This window comes from Lactuca serriola, chromosome 9, assembly GCF_051521515.1.
Source record: "Lactuca serriola cultivar US96UC23 chromosome 9, Lser_US96UC23_V15, whole genome shotgun sequence".
Classification (NCBI taxonomy): Eukaryota; Viridiplantae; Streptophyta; class Magnoliopsida; order Asterales; family Asteraceae; genus Lactuca; species Lactuca serriola.
Window position 1 is genome coordinate 141,700,459 of NC_136416.1, and position 24,522 is coordinate 141,724,980.

The 24,522-nt window shown below is 36.9% G+C and overlaps 1 protein-coding gene across 1 annotated transcript; it reads right to left on the bottom strand.

Annotated features, from left to right (window-relative positions):
• Positions 1–3,804: 3,804 nt before the first annotated feature.
• On the bottom strand, positions 3,805–11,992 carry LOC145075120 (putative UDP-glucuronate:xylan alpha-glucuronosyltransferase 5). Its single transcript, XM_079021422.1, has 2 exons — positions 11,148–11,992; positions 3,805–4,863 (listed from the first exon to the last, which is right to left on the bottom strand). Exons 1-2 carry the CDS (start codon positions 11,848–11,850, stop codon positions 3,968–3,970), a joined length of 1,599 nt encoding a protein of 532 aa, XP_078877548.1. The 5' UTR covers positions 11,851–11,992; the 3' UTR covers positions 3,805–3,967.
• Positions 11,993–24,522: the final 12,530 nt, after the last annotated feature.

Genomic DNA, 24,522 nt, shown 5'->3' on the forward strand with positions numbered 1-24,522 from the left:
AGGCATTATGTTATTGGCCGGAAGGCATTATGTTATGGGCCGGAAGGCGATTATGTTATGGGCCGGAAGGCGTTGTGTTGTGGACCGGAAGGTCGGCGTGGGTAGGACCGGAAGGTTTACCCAGCAGGGACGGAAGTCCCCTGATACACATGGACCGGAAGGTCAGGGCCTGGAAAGGCGTATGTGCGTAAGTTGTATATTGGGGAACTCACTAAGCATTTATGCTTACAGTTGTTATGTATGTGTTTCAGGTACTAGCGAGGACCGTGGGAAGGCGCCGGCGTGATCTGTACACACTGAAAGATGTTTTGTGATCTTGGGATTTAGATGATTTGTATTTTGACATGACACTTGAAATGTTTATGCCTTGTTTTGAATGAAAATACTATAATTTGAAATGAAAAATTTGTTTGAAAATTTACGGTGTTACAGGTACTCAAGACTATTGAGATGATTCAACATGTGTGTGATAGGTTGCAAATCGCACAAAGCTGAAAGAAGAGTTACACCGATCGGCGGCGTTCGAACCTCGAGTTTCAAGTAGGAGACTTGGTGCTTCTAAAGGTGTCACCTTGGAAAGGTGTCATCCGATTTCGGAAGCGGGGCAAGTTGATCCCTAGATTTATCGGACCATTTAGGATTTCAGCCCGAGTGGACAAGGTTGCATACCGGCTGGATTTTCCTCATTAGCTCTGCAAAATCCATAACACCTTCCATGTGTCTCAACTTCGGAAGTGTGTGGCCAACGAGTCCGCAGTTGTAACTCTAGATGATATTCAGGTTGATGACTTCCTGAATTATATGGAGAGACCCGTGGTGATATTAGGTCGGAAGACGAAGGCTCTGCGTAGCAAGGAAGTGTCACTGGTCAAGGTCTAGTGGCAACATCGAAAGGGCTCCGAATGGACATGGGAGCGCGAGGGGAGATGCGAGATTACTACCCTGATTTTTTTGTGGCATCAGACTTCGAGGGAGAAGTCTAGTTCAAGTAGGGGAGAGTTGTAACATCTATTTTTCCAGGTGTTGCTTTTAGACCCTTGACTTATGAGATGTTTGAAAAATAAGTCCCCGAGGGCAAATCCATGACTTTTGGGTGCAGTTTGAGTACGTTGGGTGTACACCTTGGTACATTGGGCGTACTAAGCCCCACGTCAGCACACTGCGCATACTCCAGTACATCGGGCGTATGTGATTCAGAACAAAACCCTAATATTTAGGGTTTGTGCACTAAGTAAAACACCATTATGGCCCAAGACCTTTCCCTTTATCAACCTCCATCCCAAGATCGACCCTCCTTACAAACCTTAGTCCATTTTAAGCATTTGAGCTTTGAGTTGTGTGCTTCCTTGTGTGTGAAGAAGGAAGGTCAAGGAGTAGGGTTTGCTCTCAAGACTTTGGATCCAACATCTTTTCTTCATTGTGAACCATTTGGAGGTATAAAACTCCAAACTTAGCTTATGTTTCTTTAGATCTTAGTTAAGCCTTGATTTTCATCTTTTGTCCCAAAAACTAAGAAATTGGTGAGTAAAAGGTACTCCAAAGCATTTAAGGTGTCCTTTCAGACGTTTTAAATCCTTATAAGTAATAAAAATACAAGCTTGGATCTTGATTTGTCCCCATGCAAGAGTTATGGCGAAGAAAAGGTTTGCATAAGATAGGTTTTTAGTGTTGGGCTTCTTGTAGCCATACAAAGGCATAAAGTTTACAACTTTGTGACCTTAAGGGTCTTATTAAGCTTAGATCTAAAGTTTGGTCGTAAGGTCTTAAGGCATGAAGACCTTGTAATGAGTTTTGCCCTGGGATGCGTATGCTGGGTGTAAGTCCCAGTACGTCGCACGTACTGCACCTCAGCCATGACCCTTTCCTGCTCCGGCCAAGTACGATGTACCTACCAGTTGGTACGCCGAGCGTACGGACCAGTCCAACTTATGTGATTTTTGGGCCCTAATTGTTGGGTTGAGCCATAGATTTTAGGCCATTTCTGATTTTAGGCCTATATTGAACTTTGGGTGATCTTTTGGGTTGGGCCTAGGATTTTATTGGGCTTAAAAGAAAAGGATAACTTGGCTCTAGACACTGAACAGAAAGACCATGGGTTGGCCCATGGCAGGAAATGATTATATAACTATGCTTTGTTCCATAGTATTATCGTCTTTCATGTGTGGTATGTGGTACTTGGGGGAACTTACTAAGTTTTATGCTTACAGTTTATGTTTATAGTTTTAGGTACATCCAGTTCCAAAGGGAAGAGCCCAATTTTATGGCACAACATCCTTCCCTCATGATTTCCACATTCGATATATTTGTACTCTGATGTTTTGGATATTATGACTTGATGTTTATTCTGAACAATTCAATGAATGACTTGACTAGTTTTAAAAAAAATTACTATTATTTTGGGCAATTACATTCTAATTAATATATTAATCACATAATATATTAACAAATCATTTATTACTATTTATTAATCATATAGTAAATAAATAAATCAACCTCTCTCTAAAAGTCATTCTACATAATTACTAATTTTGATTGCAACCCAAAAAAGACTTTGCTTTTATTTGCAACTTTATATTAATTTATTTATGAGCTTAGACGCCGTAATCCAACAAAATACACATACAACTACACATACATGTACATTCATAATAATAGTAAACATAGTTTTAATAAAAACATGTATAGTTATATACTAAAAAATTAATTAAAATAAATCTAATAAGAAAATAATAACAATAATAATCAAAATAATGGTAATAATAATTATTATATTTAAATTAAAAATAATATAAAATAGTAAGAATTATATTTATATTAATAATAATATGGAATTACAATTGTTATAATAATAATAATAATAATAATAATAATAATAATAATAATAATAAGAGAAATCTACAGAAAAGTCTCAAACTTTTGGAAAAAGTTTCAATAAAGTCCTAAAAGTTTTTTTAACAGAAAAGTCCCTATTATTTAACATTTTGCCTAAATTAACGAAAAAGTCTTTTTTTATATTTGAACTCATATTGAAATTTTTTTGCAAGATAGTGTTATCAACTTTAACTTCTTAAGCATCACCAATAGTTTTTGTTGCTTTAAACTTTATTAATTAGAAATAAGATCATTTTGACCATGTACAAGTAAGATATAAGATCACAAATGAATTATTATGGGTATAATCTACCTAACTCGTGATGAATTGATAAAATAGTGATGCTCTACAAGGCTTTTTGCAATTTATGACGCTAGATTTCAAGTATGAATAGATGGATTTTGCTACTCGGGTATATAATAAAACTAAAGAGGTGAGATCGAGATCGTAGTGTGATCGGGTTCGTTTTCACTTATAGAATCTTAAAATCGTAAGATCAAAATCGAGATTTTAACAACCTTGGGCCAAACAAAATGAGGGCAAAGGTGGAAGAAAAAATTCTACATTTTTGTTATTATATTTTCTATGAAATTCCAACAGAATTATAATTTTAAATATTAATTAATATTTCGTTGGTATTTTGTAGGAAACTACCGACACTTTTCCGACAAAATCTGTAGGATATCTAGTTCCAGAGGAAATTTATAGAAATTTTAGAAAATTAGACACAAGTTTCCTACAAAACACTTTCGTCCGAAATATTTGGTAACTAAAACCAAATATTCAAGTAGTGAACAAACCAACGACCGAACAATCAAAGGTTTAAAACCGAAGAGGAAAATGTTTATATGTTTAACGATGAGCTTAGGCTATGTGGGATGAAATCAATTATTCTTAAGAGTTGTACTTTATAGAAAATAACTCTGAAGTCCTAGTTCAAAACAATTTCCCTTCTCCTCAATTGTCTACATAGCCAAACAAAAACTAAATTTATCGGTTCAATTAGTTTTTTCTAACACCTAATCACAAAAATAAAAAAACATAGTGAACAAGAAACGTAAGTGGATTTATATGATATACAGATTACACCCATTGTCATAAGACCATATGCAATGTCTGTCTCTTATCTTTCACCTTTATCTTCCAATGCCCATCTCTAAAACCAGCGTTCTTTGCTATCCCTCTCCACTTCCTTATCCGAACATCCATATGTTTAGTCAAGCCACAAAAAGACCTCAGATCACTAGGCATTGCATCGTATACTTTCCACCATCTTTTATGAGCGGAATCGCTAGCATAACGTTGACGACCTGACATATCCCAATTACAATCGTAATCTCTATAACACATCCACGGCTTCAACCCCAGATAATGAATCGTGTGCACATTTTCCGGAATTTTGCGTCCTGGGTTGTCTGTACCTTCAAAAACCTTGAGATGGTTTACCTTGGTATGAAATCGATGCCACCATGTAAATGCTTCGTTGAGAAAACCCTGATCACCTCCATTATATGATGTGAAAGTGAATCGCTTTTTCATCAGGCCATTGAACATGCACTTCGATGGTTCTACCACAATAACACCAGAGTTGAATATATATTTATCGTTTCCAACAGCCGATAGTTGAGGATAACGAAAGAACGCGTCTAAGTTCTTTAAGACAATAAGATCCGCATCTATGAAAATAACTTTGTCGTACTCAATGAGCTGCCATATTCGAAGTTTGCTATAGTTATACTCGTTATATGCGCCTTTTTTTGCATGTGGGCTTCGTATGCGTTGTATAAGCTTGATCTTCCATCCAGCAGCTTTCAGTCCTCTGAGGGATTTCTGAGATATAGAGTCATCGGCAAGCAAGAGTAGGTCTTTGGTAGAGTTCGTTTGCAGGATGCTTTGTGCCAAAGATATGGCACCACAAACGTACGTTTCAGAGGAATGAAGAACTGTTACATATGCCTCTCTTGATTTGTATGCATTAGACGTCGATCGACCTGAAAAATTAATAAATAGCAGTAAATAATAAAAATTTCCAAGCGTGTTTTTGGTGACATTCAGGGTTTATGGTCAGCATCCCCTATTCACCTTATTGATTTGAAAATTATTTGTATAGATCTATATATATAGTCAATATTCGTAGTATATGGCTATACGCGGTGTCAACAAAAATGCATTCTGACATTTAATATTCAAAAGTTCTGAATCTTTTAATTTCAAATTAAATTCACATTTTCAAAAGATATCAACGTTTTCTAGGAAACCTTTTTTTTTTCTTTTCAAAAAAACCAAATTCAATTAATTATAGTTTTGTTTCTAGAAAGAGCTTGCAAAGTTATCTTAAGGCTACTTTAGAAATTTAATCAAATTAATCAACGACATCTTTTCGATTATTTATGGAATCGCGTTGTACTTTTTGAAGAAAATATATGTTCGCTTACATTTTTAAAAATGAAAATGCCTTATTAATCTTTTAGTCCTTAGCCATACAACATTTGTAATTTTTTACTTTCTTATTAAAATCTCGTATCTTTTGTTTTACTAAGATTTAAGTTTATGTATGTATCTTCACTTAAGTTAACAAAAGTTATTGTAACCTTTTTTATCAAGAAATATTTATTTTAATACTGTACATCCCAAGCTTATTTTGTTTTTGTTATTACATTAATCTACTTATAGTGTATGAAATAGAGTAAATGTTCCTATTCAACTTTATTTTTCACTCTATAAATCTACTATAATAAATTAAAGTTTTTTTGGCGCATGTCACGTTCTCATTCAACTTGTTAAATACTATCATTTTTGTAGTTGTTTTGAATTAATTTTTTTTTCAACATGTCATTTTATGCGTTTTTTCTATTTTAATAAATTTCACATAATATTTTAACATAATAATTACAATAAATATATTAATAAATGAAAATCAATTTTATCAGTGGACTTATATTCTTATTTCAGAATTCTCAAATTAAAGTTAATTAGTTTATTTTGGTTATTTATTTAAATTTAAAAGATAAAAAAAATCAATTTTAATAATTCATTATTTTTCTTATTATTTTATAAAATTTAAAGTTCTTAAATATTTAAACTTTTATATTTAATTTTTTTTAATTAACACATGTAATACATAAGGCTGGTGGGTGTGGGCAACATGTTAAGACATGTTATCATATCTAAATTTTGCCAACTCATATGCCATGTTATCTTTAACATCATTTGATTTATGTAGGAAATGGTGTGCAAATGTTATAACATGTTAAAAGATACAAAAAGAGTTAGAGAGAGAGAGAGAGAGATAATGACTTTTGATTGGTTGATTCTCACGGTACTTCCCGTGGCCATGGTAACATTTCTTAACATAACACCAAATAAAATGAGAAGGAGACGGTGTTCTGGTGTTATGACGCCGTTATGAGAGCTTCCAAATCAGCATAACGCGTTATGGCGTTGCCCATACCGAGTAGACCGAGTCCTACACCTAGTACTTAAATGAATAGTTATACTCTAAATTTGTAGCATAAATTATACGTACAATCTTCCACAAAATTTATTTTTACAACTTAATTATATAGTGTAAAATAGAATCCAGAATGTGGTTTGAAATGAACAATATAAAGTTTACTTTAAACTCTAAAAAATAGTGCATAAATAATGCGTGATCGGAGATATTCTTATTTGACAAAATTCACATTGATACACGAAAAATCAGAAAACCAGCCTACAAATTAGAAAATAATCGAGAAAGTGAAACCAAAAGCTAAACTATTTCTAAATAAACAGATTGGATTTCACAAATTGATTTTTTTTTGGTTTTTCTCCCCAAGATTATAATTTAAAAGATAAACCGTTGAATACCAATATTCAGAAGAACATATAGATATACAATTACACTCCCCCAACAGATAACTGTGGGTTCGAACCTAAAAGATTTAAAATCGAATTCAACATATACCAACTCATATATGTTTATATAACTGAAACCATAACGGTACCTCATACATTATAATTTGATGTTCACTGAAAGGTTGATACTCAAATCAAAATTAACTTATTAAGTATGAACCATGATTTTTATTGTTACAAACCGTAAAAATTAAAAATAAAAACAAATTGATTAGAAAATGAAATATCATTTTGATCATGCACAACTAAAGACATATGATCACAAATAGATTATTATGAGTGTGTTTTGCTTAATCTTAAATGAATTGATAAAATAATGATGATTTACAAGATTTCTTGCAACTTGCGACACTTGATTTCAAGTTTAATAGACAAGTTTTTGATATTCGACTATATCATAAAGCTAAAGACTAGAGAGGTGAGATTGAGATAGTAGTGTGATCGAAATCGTTTTTCACTTGTAGGATATGAAAATCGTAAGATTTTAAAATCAAAATTGAGATTTTAACAATTTTGTTTGGATTATTTTAACCGTTGAATTTCTTTTTAGAAAAAAAAAATAGAAACATTTATGTTATATCTAGTGGGTTGTGAGTAATTTAGATTACCATATATTTTATAGTTATGTAAATCTAATTGTATACTGTATATGTAAGTTGTTTGTTTTACTTTAACAATAAGTTTGTGGTAAGTCACTTATTGTCAGATTATTCTTTTATGTTAATAAATTTATTATTAAAGAATTTACTTTGTTTGTGCAAATAAAGTTTGGGATTTTGATTATATATTTGAGTTGTGTAATCAACAATAATATAGATAAATATTTTTAAAAGTTAAAATAAACTTACTCGTCATCAGTAGAAAAATTGCCCCCTACAAAGGATATTTAGGTTTGTCCATTGTTGGTTAATAATCTTTGACGAACAACGTAAGAACATTTCATAATAATTGTCTTTCTTTACATTTTAAATATACAGAAAATAATTTAAAATGGTAATAAATAACACCAAATTTGTTCTTTAGCTCGTTAATTTTTTATTTGTATCCAATAAACAAATCAAAATTTTATTTTGGTTTTAAAATACCAATGATTATGATTTTTAATGATTAAAATAACAACGAACATCGTCATTACCCTTATCACGTCTAAATAATAGCCTATTGTACTCATTTTTTTCTCAAACCACAAGTTCAACTAAATAGATTTTTACTGAATAAAATGACAATGTCACAAAACAATATGGTTTTTAGTTATTATCGAGAATATACTACCACAACTTCAACTAAATAGATTTTTACCGATTAAAATAGCAATATCACAAAACAAAATGACAATGATACCAATTAATGGTTATCGGTTGTGGTTTGAGAAAAATGATTACAATATGTTTTTAGTTGGATATGGCAAGGGTAATAATGATGTTCGATATCATTTTAATCGATAAAAATCGTAATCACTAGTTTAAAACCAAAATAAGAAGTTGGTTTTCTTATTAGATACAACTAAAAGTTTAGTGAGCTAAAAAAAACAAGTTTTGTGGTATTGGTTGCCATTTTAAGTCATTTTTCTTTGAATATATCATATAACTTAAATCAAATTAAACTTGCTATATATATATATATATATATATATATATATATATATATATATATATATATATATATATATATATATATATATATATATATATATTACTTTTGTTTGTAGCCCCTTTAGTTTTAGTTTATGTGTTTCGTCCTTCCCGCAAACTAGAGTGTAATGTGAGGTTTTAGATTTTCGAAAACTGTACCACAAGGGTTCTAAATTGAACATACGGTGCGGTGCACTAAAATGGAGTTTCATATGATATTGCCCGTTTAATATTATCATTTATTAATATTGTGTAATTTTAGTTCTTTTCGTGTGTGTGTGTATATATATATATATATATATATATATATATATATATATATATATATATATATATATATATATATATATATATATATATATATATACGGTAATGAATGAAGATTTTTTTTGTCATTTCTCATATTCTCATTTAATTTGTTAAATATGGTTATTTTGAATTAATTTTTTTTTCACATGTCATTTTATAAGTTTTTTCTATTTTAATTTTATATAATATTTTAATATAATAATTATAATAAATGTAGTAATAAATTGATATCAATTTCATTAATGAACCTACCTTTAATTTCAAATTCTCAAAATTAAAGTTCATTAATATTTTTTGTTTATTTATTTAAATTATTTGTTTAAATTTAAAAGAAAAAAAAACATTTTCATTATAATAATTCATTATTTTTCGTATTTTCTTATAAATTCAAAGTTTTCAAATATTTAGACATTTATATTTGATTTTTTTTTTAAATTAACTCATATAACACATGGGTCTCACAACTAGTGTGTATATATATATATATATATATATATATATATATATATATATATAATATTTTTATTGTAAAAAAATTAGAAAAAAAAATTAATAATGGTTTTTGAACAATGATATATTGTATAAAAATTTATAAATTTCTACATATATTTATAAAAAAACTTTGTTATCTTACAAATTAACTAAAGGCATCCACAATCCATTGAACTCTATATAGAGTTCAACTGATTGTCAAATCATCCATTAAGCGTCTATACAACACCACCCACAACCTATTAAACACATTCAATTCTACTCCATATCATTACCCATAGTCCATTCAACTTTTATTCAATTATAATTATCACCGTATTCAACTCTTATAATTCGTGTATTATGGATGCTCTAACCAATGAAAGAGTGGAAGGAACCCGACTAAAATTGTTATATATATGAATTTATTATTGATAAATCATGTAAAAGAATACATCGGCCATATGCTTAACCATATATATGAATTTATTATTGATAAATAATATAAAATAATACATCGCCCATATACGTAAAGTATGTAACAGTACATAATTTAGTACCTATCAAACCAGTCTATGGACGAACTATCAAACCATTATACCTTTTAAAAAGAACAACCCATTATAACTAATTTTTGAGGATTTAGGCTCACTCAAATTATCGTACTTTGTGAACTTGGGATTGTTGATGTATTGCAATTCCTTCGACAAGAGTTAAAGTGGAAAGGAAAGATACAATACAATTTGGATGATCCCAAGAAAGTCAACTTTTTATTTTCTCAATATATTAAATAAGCAAATTTAATCATTTATGCTTTATGTATAAAATAATATTATTTTTAATATATAATACAAATTATATATATATATATATATATATATATATATATATATATATATATATATATATATAATAATAGACGTTTCCTATGCAAAGCAGCAACAATAAAAACTCTTTTGACAAATAGTTTTCTTACGGGAAATTGTTATTAGATTTTATTATTAATTATTATGTAATAAAAACATTATCACTTTTAATTAAAATATTAAAATTTAGAACTTATATTTATATTGTTTGTTTATATATTTGCAGTAAATTAATTATTATCAGTGCCTAATTTAAAAAATGTAAATTAATTTATATAGATGAATTTAATATATTAAAATTATTATTTTGTTCCAAATTATTTTTTTAATAATCATCTTTAATTCAATTCTTCAAAATTTTAGTAAATATTAATGATTTTGTTATGTATAGTTGATTTATAAATAAAAAAATTTATATCTTATACCTGTTTTATCGTCTTAAGTCACGTTTTAACAAACGATATAACTCGTTATGACTCATAAACTTAAGCCTTAACCGTATTGTCCCGTCACCCTCGTATTATTTAGAAACCTTTACCAAAATATACAATAATGTAAATGGTATGTCAATTAATATTTATTTATGTAACAATGTTATATTAATAACTTTCTGTATAATATTTCATTTTTCGGTAATTTATATATGCATTATAATAATATTTATATATTGTTAATTTATAAAACTACTGCGTTATAGTTTTTGTTTCAACAAGTTAATTAAACATATAAAATATTGGGCATCTTTTTACGTACAAAAGTGGTTGACGTAATTATTTCGTCTATAAACATGAATTCTTGATCTACAAACAAACTACTAAATCTAAACAAAGTTCTAAACTTATCACTGGATTAGATGACATGGTAAAACGATATGTTGAATTGTATAATAAAACCAGCTAAAGGAGACATATATTATCATGTCATGTCAAAAGAACAAGTCTAATAATATATTTAGTATACATTAGCTTTGCGTGTATATATATAAAAGAGGGGGTCCAAAATTGACTTAAAAACAAATCAAATTTGTTTACGTAAGTGAATTTAATTGTGAGCAGAGCAGGATGAATAATATAATAATAATAAAGAACAAAGAAGGATTACCAGGAGGTTGTGGAGATGGAATCATGCAAGAGCCAACAGGCATATTCACCTTCTGCCGGAGTCTTTTCATATCTGGTTTATATATTCGATAATCACCTTCTTCCATTATCATATCATCGCACCTAAATATCTCCCACATTGGTCCTGACCACCCAATGAACACCACATACACCTCCCTACCACCACCATCCTCCCACCCACTATTTACCAAAACATTAGCAACGACTAAATTCACTTGCAACCTACCCACATCCCGACCACCGTCTGGAACCATTGCCACCACCACGTCCACCATCCCATATGACTTAGGCATAGGGATTTCTGGGCACTTCATCGGACCCCACTTCCCGTTTTCATCCACCCACTCAGGGAACAAGTCCTCCCATTTTATATCTCTCCGAACTCTTTCAAAATCTATGGTGGTCACGTCAGCAAAGCCGTCAACTTGTATATCATTAGCTCCAATGTTAACCAGCCCGAGTTTTAGCTTATCAGAACGGTTCTTGATCATGTACCGAAGTTTGTCATACCAGGGTGGTGGTTCTGTGGCTAGAAGGTGAAGGGAGGCGGTTACTGGTTGAACATGGTTATCAATGCGGAGGGTGGTGGTGGTGGTGTGGATTAGAAGGGTGATGGTGAGACAAAGGAGGAGCAGGAAGAATGGGAGAGATTTTTGCTTTGAAAAGAATGGCCTTGAAGCCATTCTAATAATATTTTGGTGAATTTCACGTCTGTTTGTATGCTGGTTTCTATAAATATGTATGTTAGATAGGTGTTTGATGGATGCACGTTGGCCGTTTCATAATACGATTTGGTGGGAAGGACTTTCTTAGAATATGGTGTGGTATTTCCGCCCTTCTAAAAAAAAAAAGAATATATATGGTGTGGTATGATAGGTCGTACAAGAATTTTTTATATGTTTTAGGTTGAATTCAATTTTATTAGTAATTACTACCTAATACCATTTTATATGAGTTATCAAAGATCATTTAGTTTTTATTTAAAATCGTTTGCAATCATTTGTAATTAAAAACTCTTACCAAAATAAGTATCCATTTTAATATTGCAATTTTCTTAAGCGTAAATTACAATATTGTCCCAATGGTTGACTGTTTAAATAAAAATAGTTAAAAATATTAAGAAATTTTTTTTTGTGGAATTTGTCATTTTACATGATTTCGTAACACAATGATCTCCTAACAAACGACAAACCTAAGGACATAAGGTTTAGAAAAAAAAATGAACTATGAACAATAGACAACCAAGGGACAATTCTATAGTTTACTAAATATTAGAAAATTATAAAAGAGATAATGACTAAACAAGGTAACATATTTTTGGATTTTTACACATTTAATCACCGAGTTTTTTTTTTATTCATATTTTCTCATTGAACTTGTTGAACCGTTTAAAAAACATCCTTATGACCTGCAATCATAGGTTTAGCCAGTTTCCGGCGAGTCTTCGATCATCTTCTCCGGCGAGGATCCGATATTTATGATTTTTCCGGCAAAACATAATCTTTTCAGAAAACAAAGATTAACTCGTCAAATATATTTCAAATTCAAGAACACATACACTATATATATAAACACACATACATACACATCATATCACTATTCAAGGTCTTCAACCTCCGAGCCACCATTAAAATTGAGTTATAGGGTTTATGATTTTCAAATGATGGTGTTCAATGGAGATTGAAAGGTGGTATGTGTTGTTCGAAAATCGACTTCAGAAAGGAGAGAAGAGAGAAGTGAAAACCCATATCGGGGAACAAGATGATCTAAAACTCAAGCATGAACACACACATACTGATCTAAAAATCATTACAAAAACTGAAAACCCATATCGGGGAACAAGATGATCACGATGAAGATCTACAAACAAAGAAGATGAACACACACACACTCACTCACTTTGATTTCTAGAGGTTAAAACGCATACATCATATATATAATGAACACATACATACATACATACACATCAGATTACTGTTTATTGTCTTCAACCCCCGTTCATTGAGTAACGTCCCAAATTCAAGGTCAAAAATTTCTTTTAAAAAAAACATTACTAAATCATAGTGTAAAGTTATTCAAACATACAAAAAGGATTTATACGACAAATCATAGTTTCATTTCCAAATCGCGTGTTTAATTATCAGAGTAAAACATCCCAAGTTAACTTGTCATGGTGTGTGCACTGCAACCCTCCCGAGCTCCTTTTCTGAAAACCGGATACCTGAAACCAAAACTGAAAACCGTAAGCACAAAGCTTAGTGAGTTCCCCGGATACCACATACCATACAACCAATTGATCCAAACATGCCATACTTAGCCAAGAGCCATACATAATCAACATACCATAATCAAGTAAGGTGCTATGTGCCAAACATAGTATTGCTAAGGTGCTATGTGCCAAACATAGTCTGGTGGTTGTGCCACGGGCCGCACGTGGTCTTCCTGGTCCAGCCTGGGGCCATTCCCTGGGTCTTACAGACAGGTGCCAAGGGCCACCCCTGGTCTTTCATGCAAGTATCACAAAGACAACTATACATACTACTCTACTAGGCTACTCCGCATATAGTGTGCAAGGAGCCACCTCCTGGTCTTTCATACACAATGGCATATAGTGCGCCAGGAGCCACCTCCTGGTCTTTCATACAAATGGCATACAGTGCACCAGGAGCCACTTCCTGGTCTTTCATACATATTGCCTAGGGCTAACCCCCGGGTCGTCCTATCATACATAATAACATATTGTGTGCCAGGAGCCGCCTCCTGGTCTTTCATGCATAATGCCTAAGGCTAACCCCCGGGTCTTCCTAGCATACATAAACTAAATGGACCGGCATTGGTGCCTTAGACCCATATAAACAGTGAGGAGACTCACCTCGCACTGCTGAACTTTGCTGATAATCCTTTGGCTGTTGCCCGACCACTTTCTGAACCGCTGCTCCCCTAGCTCTTCGAGCTACTAGTACCAGTAAAACGCTTAGTTCCAAACTGAACTCTAGAAGTCAAACCAAGTCAACTATGGTCAAAGTCAAAGTCATGGTCAACCTTCCAGTTGACTCGACTCGCCGAGTCAACCCATAGACTCGCCGAGTCCTTAACTCAGAAACTCCCATAACACGACTCAACTCACCGAGTGACCCCAAGACTCGTCGAGTTCAACGATCTCTGAGTCCCTTCCTGTCCAACTCACTGAGTCACCACTCAACTCACTGATCTGCGTCTTAACCAGAAGAGGTTGGGAAGTTCTGCGACCCGACTCGTCGAGTCCAAGAACAGACTCGCCGAGTCCTAGACAATCTTCAACAGACTCGCTGAGTTGTTCTTACAACTCGTCGAGTTCCTGCCTATCTTCATCCAACTCGCCGAGTCCACCCATGTGACTCGCCGAGTAGCTTCAGCTCTTAATCCATACAGTGGATTTTAGAGCCATAGTGGGGCTCCAAACTGTAGATCCACTCTTCTAAGGCCCATCTTTCACGTAAAGTTGCAAACTTTACGTGAAACCAAGATGCTATAGGCTTAAAACATTCTAGGGCTTGGTTTTGTGACAAGCATACTTCACCAACACACCAAAGACTGCTGCTTTATGGGTTTCTAGGCCAAGACAACCCTAGATCCGAAGTTCTTTTTGCTCACAAAGGCACAATACACGAATTGGCCTTGGAAAAGGCCCAAAATGACAAAATCTAACTAGGAAAGGGGATCTAAGTGAATAACAGCCAAGGTATGAGCTTCATACCTTTCTAGGATCTGAAATGACACACCAACACAGAGTCCACTGCTACTTTTTGAATCACCCAAAGTCTTCCTTCTTCCTTATAGCTTTAAATCACTCAAAAATGGCAAAAGAAGCTCAATGAAACTCAATGGCTGCTTAGGTTTTCAAGTGAAGGTAGAGGGAGTGATGGAGGCTGGGGTGAAGGCCTGAAATGATGCTTAAATAGGGCACTAAGCCCGGAAATTAGGGTTTTCCAACCCAAACCTGACTCGCAGAGTCGATCCCTCTGACTCGCCGAGTCGGTCACTTAAACCCCGACACGGGTCCCGCTCCGACTCGCCGAGCTCACCCATGGACTCGACGAGTTGACCCCTTTAACTTAGGGTTTTCCTTTCCTTTCTTGGTCTTTCTGATTCTGGGTGTTACAACACTCCCCCACTTAAACTAGACTTCGTCCTCGAAGTCTGTCATTGCCAACTACCTTACCATCTGGTCGCCACTTACCACAAGGTACACACTCCACCCCTTTCGATCCAAACCTTGAAGATGCCATCTTCAGAATAACCTGTTACATGCAACCTTCGAGTACCACACTCTATCCAACCGGTAATCTTACCAATACTCCTGATACACCTACCCTTGATTCGCAAGGGGTTTACTCTTTCACCCTACACTGTCACTGGCCTTTCTAAGGCACTTTCCACAAGCAACAATCTTCCCAGTTTCCTTCGAGGACCAATCCTCTTCCGAAACCGCAATCCCGGCCACTCCCAGTGCCGGCCGTCAAACCAGTACTCATGGAATGATCCCTATACAATGCTCTAATACTGAAAGCTCCACCCAATCGTGAGAATTCAGACAATCCTTCGGGTAGCAGATTCCTTTCTGCTACGTTTCGGGCTCAGCCGAGAATGGTGTCACCGAGCCAAATCCTTTACCCTAAGATCATTCGATCCCGTGATGAGCAGTTTAGCATCACCTAATCAGCTCACAGCTTTTCACACCAAATCCTTTACCATCATTCCTGCCTGCAGTCCTGTTGACTCCCATCCGCCTACCGGATGAACTGAGACCGCCCTGGTCCAAACTGGTCTACCATTACCCGGAATACCGGTTTCCCCCATGCTACCTCGGAGATACGAGCCCTCGCCCACACTCCACAAACTAAGCTACTAATCAATGCCACAGCTTACACGCAGTCTTGTGCCACTCCTGGTCTCCAATGACCTACCGTCTTCCAGACCCAATCATAATGTGGCCTGCTTACATCCGGGGGGCTGCCCCGTCCTGAACTTACTACCTGAAAACCCTTCCACTGAATCATACACCAAATACATTCACACTAGCAAATAGGGACCGACGAATGCTACGGGCCACCCCGTAGTCTTAGAACACTCTACACTGCCAGCCAACTAAAGCTATGGGCCACCCCGTAGTCTTGCTAGACTAATGCTACGGGCCACACTGCAGTCTTACTAAGCTAATGCTACGGGCCACACCGCAGTCTTACTAAGCTAATGCTACGGGCCACACCGCAGTCTTACTAAGCTAATGTTACGGGCCATACCGCAGTCGCACCACACTTAGACACTATCTACTAACCATCGCTACGGACCGCCCCATAGTCTTACCATACTTATCTTACTATCTGACCACTGGTGAATGCTACGGCCATCCGGTAGTCTGACAACACCTTCCCACACTGGGTAACTGGTAGTGAATGCTACGACAATCCCATAGTCAATCATACAAGCACAATCTAGTACCCCCAAGCAGTACTCATGTCCCAATAGGAACTCCCGGTCGATTCCTCTACAGTCTGCTACCAGACATCTCGAGAATGAGGTCTCACAATTGGCAACTTTTTCCAAACTTCCCACTTACACTGTCCTCAATTCATACAGCCACCTGGGCCGTCTTTCTCCCTGACAGGATAGCGAAACTTTTCCTAGTTCCAAAACCTCTTCTGCTCCCATAGCATGATTGTTTCTCCCCCACTTAGCCTCGGCTAAGTCTTTACTGAACGCGAAAACCCGAGGATTTCCATTCCTTCCTCCTTTTCACAAAAGAGTATGATAACTACCATCGCCTGGATGTCGCTAGCGATCCATCGCTAGTCCACTCCTAATATTGTACGATCATTGAATACTAGACGAACACCTCCTGCATCCCCGATCCTGATAATCCCCTGATCTCCAACTAATGCCCTTAAGGTCCGAATATCTACTGCTCCGGGAAACCTCCTCGGTGATAAGTCACTTTCTTTGATGCTTCCAAAAGCCATCCCAAACGCCAAGATTAGAACCATCAAACCCTGATGATGGTGGCTGACTACTCCCTGAACCATTTTCACCCGTAACCGAGATGATATTGTACACTTCGAACCCGAAGTGAAAGATGACCTACACTAGCTACTAATAGCTCCTGGTATGTAATTGGCATATGACAATTCCAAAATACAATCCGAATACAAGCAGAGAGACAAATCATACTTAAAATCGCCTGATTCTGGGGTAAAAACTTCCCTAATTCGCATAGAAGTGAAAATAGCCATAGATACGTACCTGCAACATTCCATGCTGTAATCCAGATCTTCCGCATCTGTCACTGCAAGGCCCTACCCTCTCGCCCATCCGTAATCCTCATGGTCGTTGGGGAAGACGCACTCCTTGCTCCTCCCCTCACCGTCGGGAAGTCATCCCTCTTGTGGCCCACCTAATTGCAGTGAAAACATAATGGGCTTGCCCCCCGTGGGCAATCCCTGCTGACGTGACCATCACTGCCACACTTGTAGCAGCCTGAACCCCTGGAACGACAAACTCCCTCGTGCGGTTTCCCGCACATGCTGCACTGACTTCGGACCTACCGACCTGCTAATCTCTGATCTGAAGTCTTGGGTCTCTTCCCGGGACCCTCCAAAGTATACGTCTGATCCGACCTCCTCTTCGCAATGTGCTCCAGATCGATCTCCCTTTTCCCGCGCCCTGGCAATCATAGAGCCCAGGGTCGGGCATGCCGAGAAGCTGACATGCTCCCGAATATTAGCTCTCAACATGTCATGATAACGGGTCCTCTGCATCTCATCATTCCTCGAATACTAAGGCACCAATAAGGCCCTCTCCCGAAACTTGGCGGTAATCTCCGCCACCGTCTCTGTCATCTGTCTCATGTCTAGGAATTCTCTGGCCAGCTGCTGAAGCTCCACAACCGGCGCAAACTCCGCCCTAAACTTGGTCACAAAGTCTGACCAGGTCATAGCCTCGACGCCCGAGGCTCCCAATGAGTCACTAACTGACTCCCACAAATCTTTGGCTCGGTCCCTCAAACATCCCGCCGCAAAGCGGACCTTCGACCCCTCCGAGATAAAGCTCGTCAACTATGTAGAATCAATGTCTGCAATCCATCTTCTGGCAGCAATGGGGTCCTTCACCCCGTGAAAATCCGGCGCACCACACCCTCTGAAGTCCTTGAAGGACTGCGTGTGCGTACTCGCATGGCCAGACGCCAAATCACTCCTGAAAGCTCGGAGGCGATCCTCCATCAGCTCAATGATCCCCTCCTTGATCGACCCAAAAATGACCGGGGTCGCCTCAAGGATGCCTTTCATAATCTCAGATGCGATGAACTCACGTAACCCATCATCAACTTGTTCGGATCCCACGCCTAAACCTGATCCTAAACCGGATCCTGAACCGAATCCTAACCCTCCTGCTCCGTGTCGCATGGTCACCATGCTGAAAAATACACGCGTAAAAGTCAGGATCATACATTCTTCTGAGAGGTCTAACACACTACAAGTTCCCCGGTCTCATCTCGGCCTTTCTCGAATCGAGTATGGATCCTCTGCTTTCAGTACTACGGGCCCATACTACCTTCCACATGTATCCGTACTTTCCTCGAGAACTGCTTTGACTCCACTAGGTCCCTTTCTCTACTACTACAGCGCCCAATACTTTCTCATCCTAGGCTTACCCTAGGGAAACAACTGACTCAACTCAAACCAGTCCTCAGCTGCTGAAGGCCTACTTGTGATGCCAATTAGCCATCACCTGAATACCATCACATGTGATGAGGCTCAGATAATCCTTCGAGTAAAAGACTCGTCCCTACAACGGTTAGACTCAGACGAAAGTTGGGCAATAGGGCCAAATCCAACACTCTGAGATTATTGGTGGTTGTCGAGGCCAACACAAATAATAACCCTAAATATTACACACTAAAATAGTGTATAGTGGTAAAGGGATCGAATCCACGGAGATTGGTTCAATTTATAACTCTATGAAAAATCTCTTTGTAAAAGTACTCGTAAAATGACAATAAAAATAAAATGGGGGGTTTTGGTGTTTTGAAATACTTGAAAAAAACTAGAGTTAACTATGATTTAAATAGACAAATGCAACAAAAATAAGAGTTTGATGTAAAATCAATAAAGGAGAGATGGTTGACTTAAAGTTTCCTCACTTTGACTTTTGATGAACATATCATTAGAATCCAATGGTGCAATACTTTGATTTAAATCCTTAATTTGGCTATAGCAATCCAAGGAGCTTGAGATTACCTAGACTTTTCTTAATTGTTGAAATGGCTAGAGAAGCTCATAACAATTTCCTTAGTCAAAGTCACTAATTCCAAATAGCATGTAATTAGTGAAAGTCAACTAGCATTAAGAACCAAAAAGTCACCAAATCCAAGAGGGGTCAAATGCTTTCACCACCATGTTGGAGGAAATGTTTTTATGATTGTGTGAAGCAAAAACAACACAAAAATCATTTGTTGCTTGCTAATTTGAGGATCATTTACTTAATCAAGAAATTAGCCAACTAATCACCACAAACATATTTAAACTCATGAATAAAAACATACTAGTAGTGATAATATGATAAAACACAAAACAATTCCATAAAGATTTAAGATCAAGTTCTTGGATTCTTCAACATCCAACAAAAGTTCAAAAGATTCAACAAAAAGTCAACCAAGATTTGCTTAGCCAAACATGGCTAAACTCAAATGAACAAAGTTAGATGAGATTGTACCAAACATTTGACAAGATTCAAGAGATGAAAAGAAGATATTCTTCAAGTGTTCTTGGCCTCCAAAAGTGCTCCAAACTCCAGAGAGAAAGTCTCAAAATCGGACCTTCAAGATAAGGCTAAAGAGGCACACCAAACTTCCCAAAATAGAGCTCTTAGCAAAATCCCGAAATTGCCCTAGTCAGGAACCCACGCGGGCCGCGGGGAATCTTACGCGGGCCGCGGGCTCTGACGGGTAATTTTGGGCTTCTTCAAGTTTTGGGCCCCCACAGCTAATCCATTGGCCCAGTTCGAATCCAATCAACTCCTAGCCCATTTTTCTTCAATATATCTTCAATTAAATCCCAATTTGTCTATCCACATCACTCTAAACTTCCGCAAACTCCCAAATATTGATCTTGCACACTCAATAATTCTCCCACGTTTTTCAAATTTAAAGCTCAATTCTTCCAAGTCTTCAAGCAATTGACAGGTCCACCCCATGAGTCACCTTCATAGCCATCAAGCATGAAATCCCTAATTCCTTTCAAGCCCAATCGCCTCCCAAGAGTGCCGCCCCGCTACTTTCCAAGAAAATCTGCAATAATGCTCAAGAAACTAGAAAGTACCCCGAAATGGTCATAAAAATAACAAAAGGGAAAATATGCATGGAAGTTAACTAAAATGCGAATGAAATGTACTAAAATAAACTATAAAAAGAAGTAAATAAAATGAAGCTATCAATTATTCAACCCTGACCACACGTGACGTGACGTATTCACCTAATGGCTAATTCTCATCACTTAGAATCCCACAATTCACAAAGCAAGCAGCATTCAGACAAGGGGAAATCTAACCACATCATACAATCATATTGCTCTATCCCCTACTCAGGAATCTATTCTAGCATGCATCTCATAAAGCTCATATACATATAATAGGCACATAAGGCATCCTCCTAGATCCTTAGTCCTAATCTAGCATGCAGTTCTAATAATCGTATCATATATAACATAACTTGTATGAGTATCTTGGGGTACTTACCTGAGCTCGGTTGATTGCATGCACCACACCCTTTTCACTTTCCAAAGTTCCTTTTTGCTTTTTTTGAAACCCTTTTTCTTCCCTCAAGAATCCTTTTATAATTATGGTCTTTCTTTTGAAAAATTTTATACAACTTCCTCAGTTTGAGTTCAGACACGCCCGAGAGTGTGCCCGAATGCCTCAAACTAAGGCTCTGATACAAACTTGTAACGTCCTAAATTCAAGGCCAAAAATTTCTTTTAAAAAAAACATTACTAAATCATAGTGTAAAGTTATTCAAACATACAAAAAGGATTTATATGACAAATCATAGTTTCATTTCCAAATCGCTTGTTTAATTATCAGAGTAAAACATCCCAGGTTAACTTGTCATGGTGTGTGCACTGCAACCCTCCCGAGCTCCTTTTCTGAAAACCGGATACCTGAAACCAAAACTGAAAACCGTAAGCACGAAGCTTAGTGAGTTCCCCAGATACCACATACCATACAACCAATTGATCCAAACATGCCATACTTAGCCAAGAGCCATACATAATCAACATACCATAATCAAGTAAGGTGCTATGTGCCAAACATAGTATTGCTAAGGTGTTATGTGCCAAACATAGTCTGGTGGTTGTGTCACGGGCCGCACGTGGTCTTCCTGGTCCAGCCTGGGGCCATTCCCTGGGTCTTACAGACAGGTGCCAAGTGCCACCCCCTGGTCTTTCATGCAAGTATCACAAAGACAACTATACATACTAATCTACTAGGCTACTCCGCATATAGTGTGCAAGGAGCCACCTCCTGGTCTTTCATACACAATGGCATATAGTGCGCCAGGAGTCACCTCCTTGTCTTTCATACATATGGCATATAGTGCGCCAGGAGCCACTTCCTGGTCTTTCATACATATTGCCTAGGGCTAACCCCGGGTCTTCCTATCATACATAATAACATACTGTGTGCCAGGAGCCGCCTCCTGGTCTTTCATGCATAATGCCTAGGGCTAACCCCCGGGTCTTCCTATCATACATAAACTAAATGGGCTGGCATTGGTGCCTTAGACCCATATAAACAGTGAGGAGACTCACCTCGCACTGCTGAACTTTGCTGATAATCCTCTAGTTGTTGCCCGACCACTTTCTGAACCGTTGCTCCCCTAGCTCTCCGAGCTACTAGTACCAATAAAAAGCTTAGTTCCAAACTGAACTCTAGAAGTCAAACCAAGTCAACTATGGTCAAAGTCAAAGTCATGGTCAACCTTCCAGTTGACTCGACTCGCCGAGTCAACCCATAGACTCGCCGAGTCCTTAACTCAGAAACTCCCATAACCCGACTCAACTCACCGAGTCACCCCAAGACTCGTCGAGTTAAACGATCTCTGAGTCCCTTCCTGTCCAACTCACTGAGTCACCACTCAACTCACTGATCTGCGTCTTAACCAGAAGACGTTGGGGGGTTCTGCGACCCGACTCGTCGAGTCCTAGACAATCTTCAACAGACTCGCCGAGTTGTTCTTTCAACTCGTTGAGTTCCTGCCTATCTCCATCCAACTCGCCGAGTCCACCTATGTGACTCGCCGAGTAGCTTCAGCTCTTAATCCATACTGTGGCTTTTCGAGCCATGCAGGGGCTCCAAACTGTAGATCCACTCTTCTATGGCCCATCTTTCACGTAAAGTTGCAAACTTTACGTGAAACCAAGATGCTAGAGGCTTAAAACATTCTAGGGCTTGGTTTTGTGACAAGCATACTTCACCAACACACCAAAGACTGCTGCTTTATGGGTTTGTAGGCCAAGACAACCCTAGATCCGAAGTTCTCTTTGCTCACAAAGGCACAATACACGAATTGGCCTTGTAAAAGGCCCAAAATGACAAAATCTAACTAGGAAAGGGGATCTAAGTGAATGACAGCCAAGGTATGAGCTTCATACCTTTCTAGGATCTGAAATGACACACCAACATAGAGTCCACTGCTACTTCTTGAATCACCCAAAGTCTTCCTTCTTCCTTATAGCTTTAAATCACTAAAAAATGGCAAGAGAAGCTCAATGAAACTCAATGGCTGCTTAGGGTTTCGAGTGAAGGTAGAGGGAGTGATGGAGGCTGGGGTGAAGGCCTGAAATGATGCTTAAATGGGGCACTAAGCCCGGAAATTAGGGTTTTCCAACGCAGACCTGACTCGCCGAGTCGGTCACTTAAACCCCAACACGGGTCCTGCTCCAACTCGTCGAGTTCACCCATGGACTCAACGAGTTGACCCCTTTAACTTAGGCTTTTCCTTTCCTTTCTTGGTCTTTCTGATTCTGGGTGTTACACATGGTGTTCTTAAGCAAATCTGAAATTATTTCTTAAGAAAAACACTAGTTTTTTGAAGAATAAAACCTCATAAATGATTTCTTAAGCAAAACGATTTCATCCGTGGCAGATCTTGTAACATTTTGACTTTGAGGTATTTTCATTTTAAAGCTGAAGTATGAAGATCATTTGCATTTTGGCCCTTGTGTATGAGAAGTGTTGCAAAATCGCCCATAGTGGCATTTTTGTAATATTCGGACGGAGCTCATGTACGTTGGGCGTACGTGTCATAACCTCCAACCCTAATTTTTAGGATCGGGACCCTATTTAAGCATCCTTAAATCCCCAACCCGCCTTCTTTCCTCAACCTCCAACCCAGTTTTGTCCCCAAGCAAACCCTAATCCATTATAGAGTATTCTTGAGCATTTTGTGTGTGTTTTGGTAACCTTGAAGGAGAGAGGAAGAAGAGACTATCATCTTGGAGGAGTGGGACTCTTTAGATCCAAAATAACAACTTCATTTGGCACCATTTGGAGGTAAAAGCTCTGAACTTTATTAAGAGTTGTTTAGATCTTGTTTAGTTATGAAATGGTGTTCTTTTGGTCCCATAAGCTTGGTATTATGAGTATAGGTTACTCTATTCCATATAACTCGTCCTTTCAAACGTTTTGAAGCATCTAGAAGCATAAAAATGTAATCTGATTGTTAGAGTCCTTCCATGCATGATTTACAAGGTCTTAATGGGTTAAGTAGTTAGGGTTTTTGTGTTTGGACATTTGATAGTCATGCAAGGCCATAAAGTTGGAAACTTTATGGTTAAGGACATTAGTTTAGGGGCAGATCTGAGAATTAGACGAAAGAGCTTAAGGGAATAAGCTCTTAATATAAATATTGAAGGAAGGATGTGTATGATGGGCATACAGATTGGTACCCCAAGTGTACTAAGTCAACTTTGTGTTTTTGGTCAAGGGTCGAGTACGTCCCACGTACAGGCTGAGTATGCCCAACGTACTTAGCTGTATTGACCAAGTTTGACTTTTTGACTTTGACCAAGTTTGACCTAAGGGTATTTTGGGTATTTAGAGTGGTATTTGAGATTAGTCATTATTTGATGAATGGCTTTCTGTTTGAGCTGGTATTTAGAGTTGTGTCTTATTCAGCGATCTTTTTCAGACTTAGGGGTGAGTTTTCCTCACTATACTTATGGGTCGAAGGCACCAAAGTCGGACCATTAGATTAATATCCTGATATATAGTGATTGATGATATGTTGAGTATATGGTAGATATGTATGATTATTCAATGGC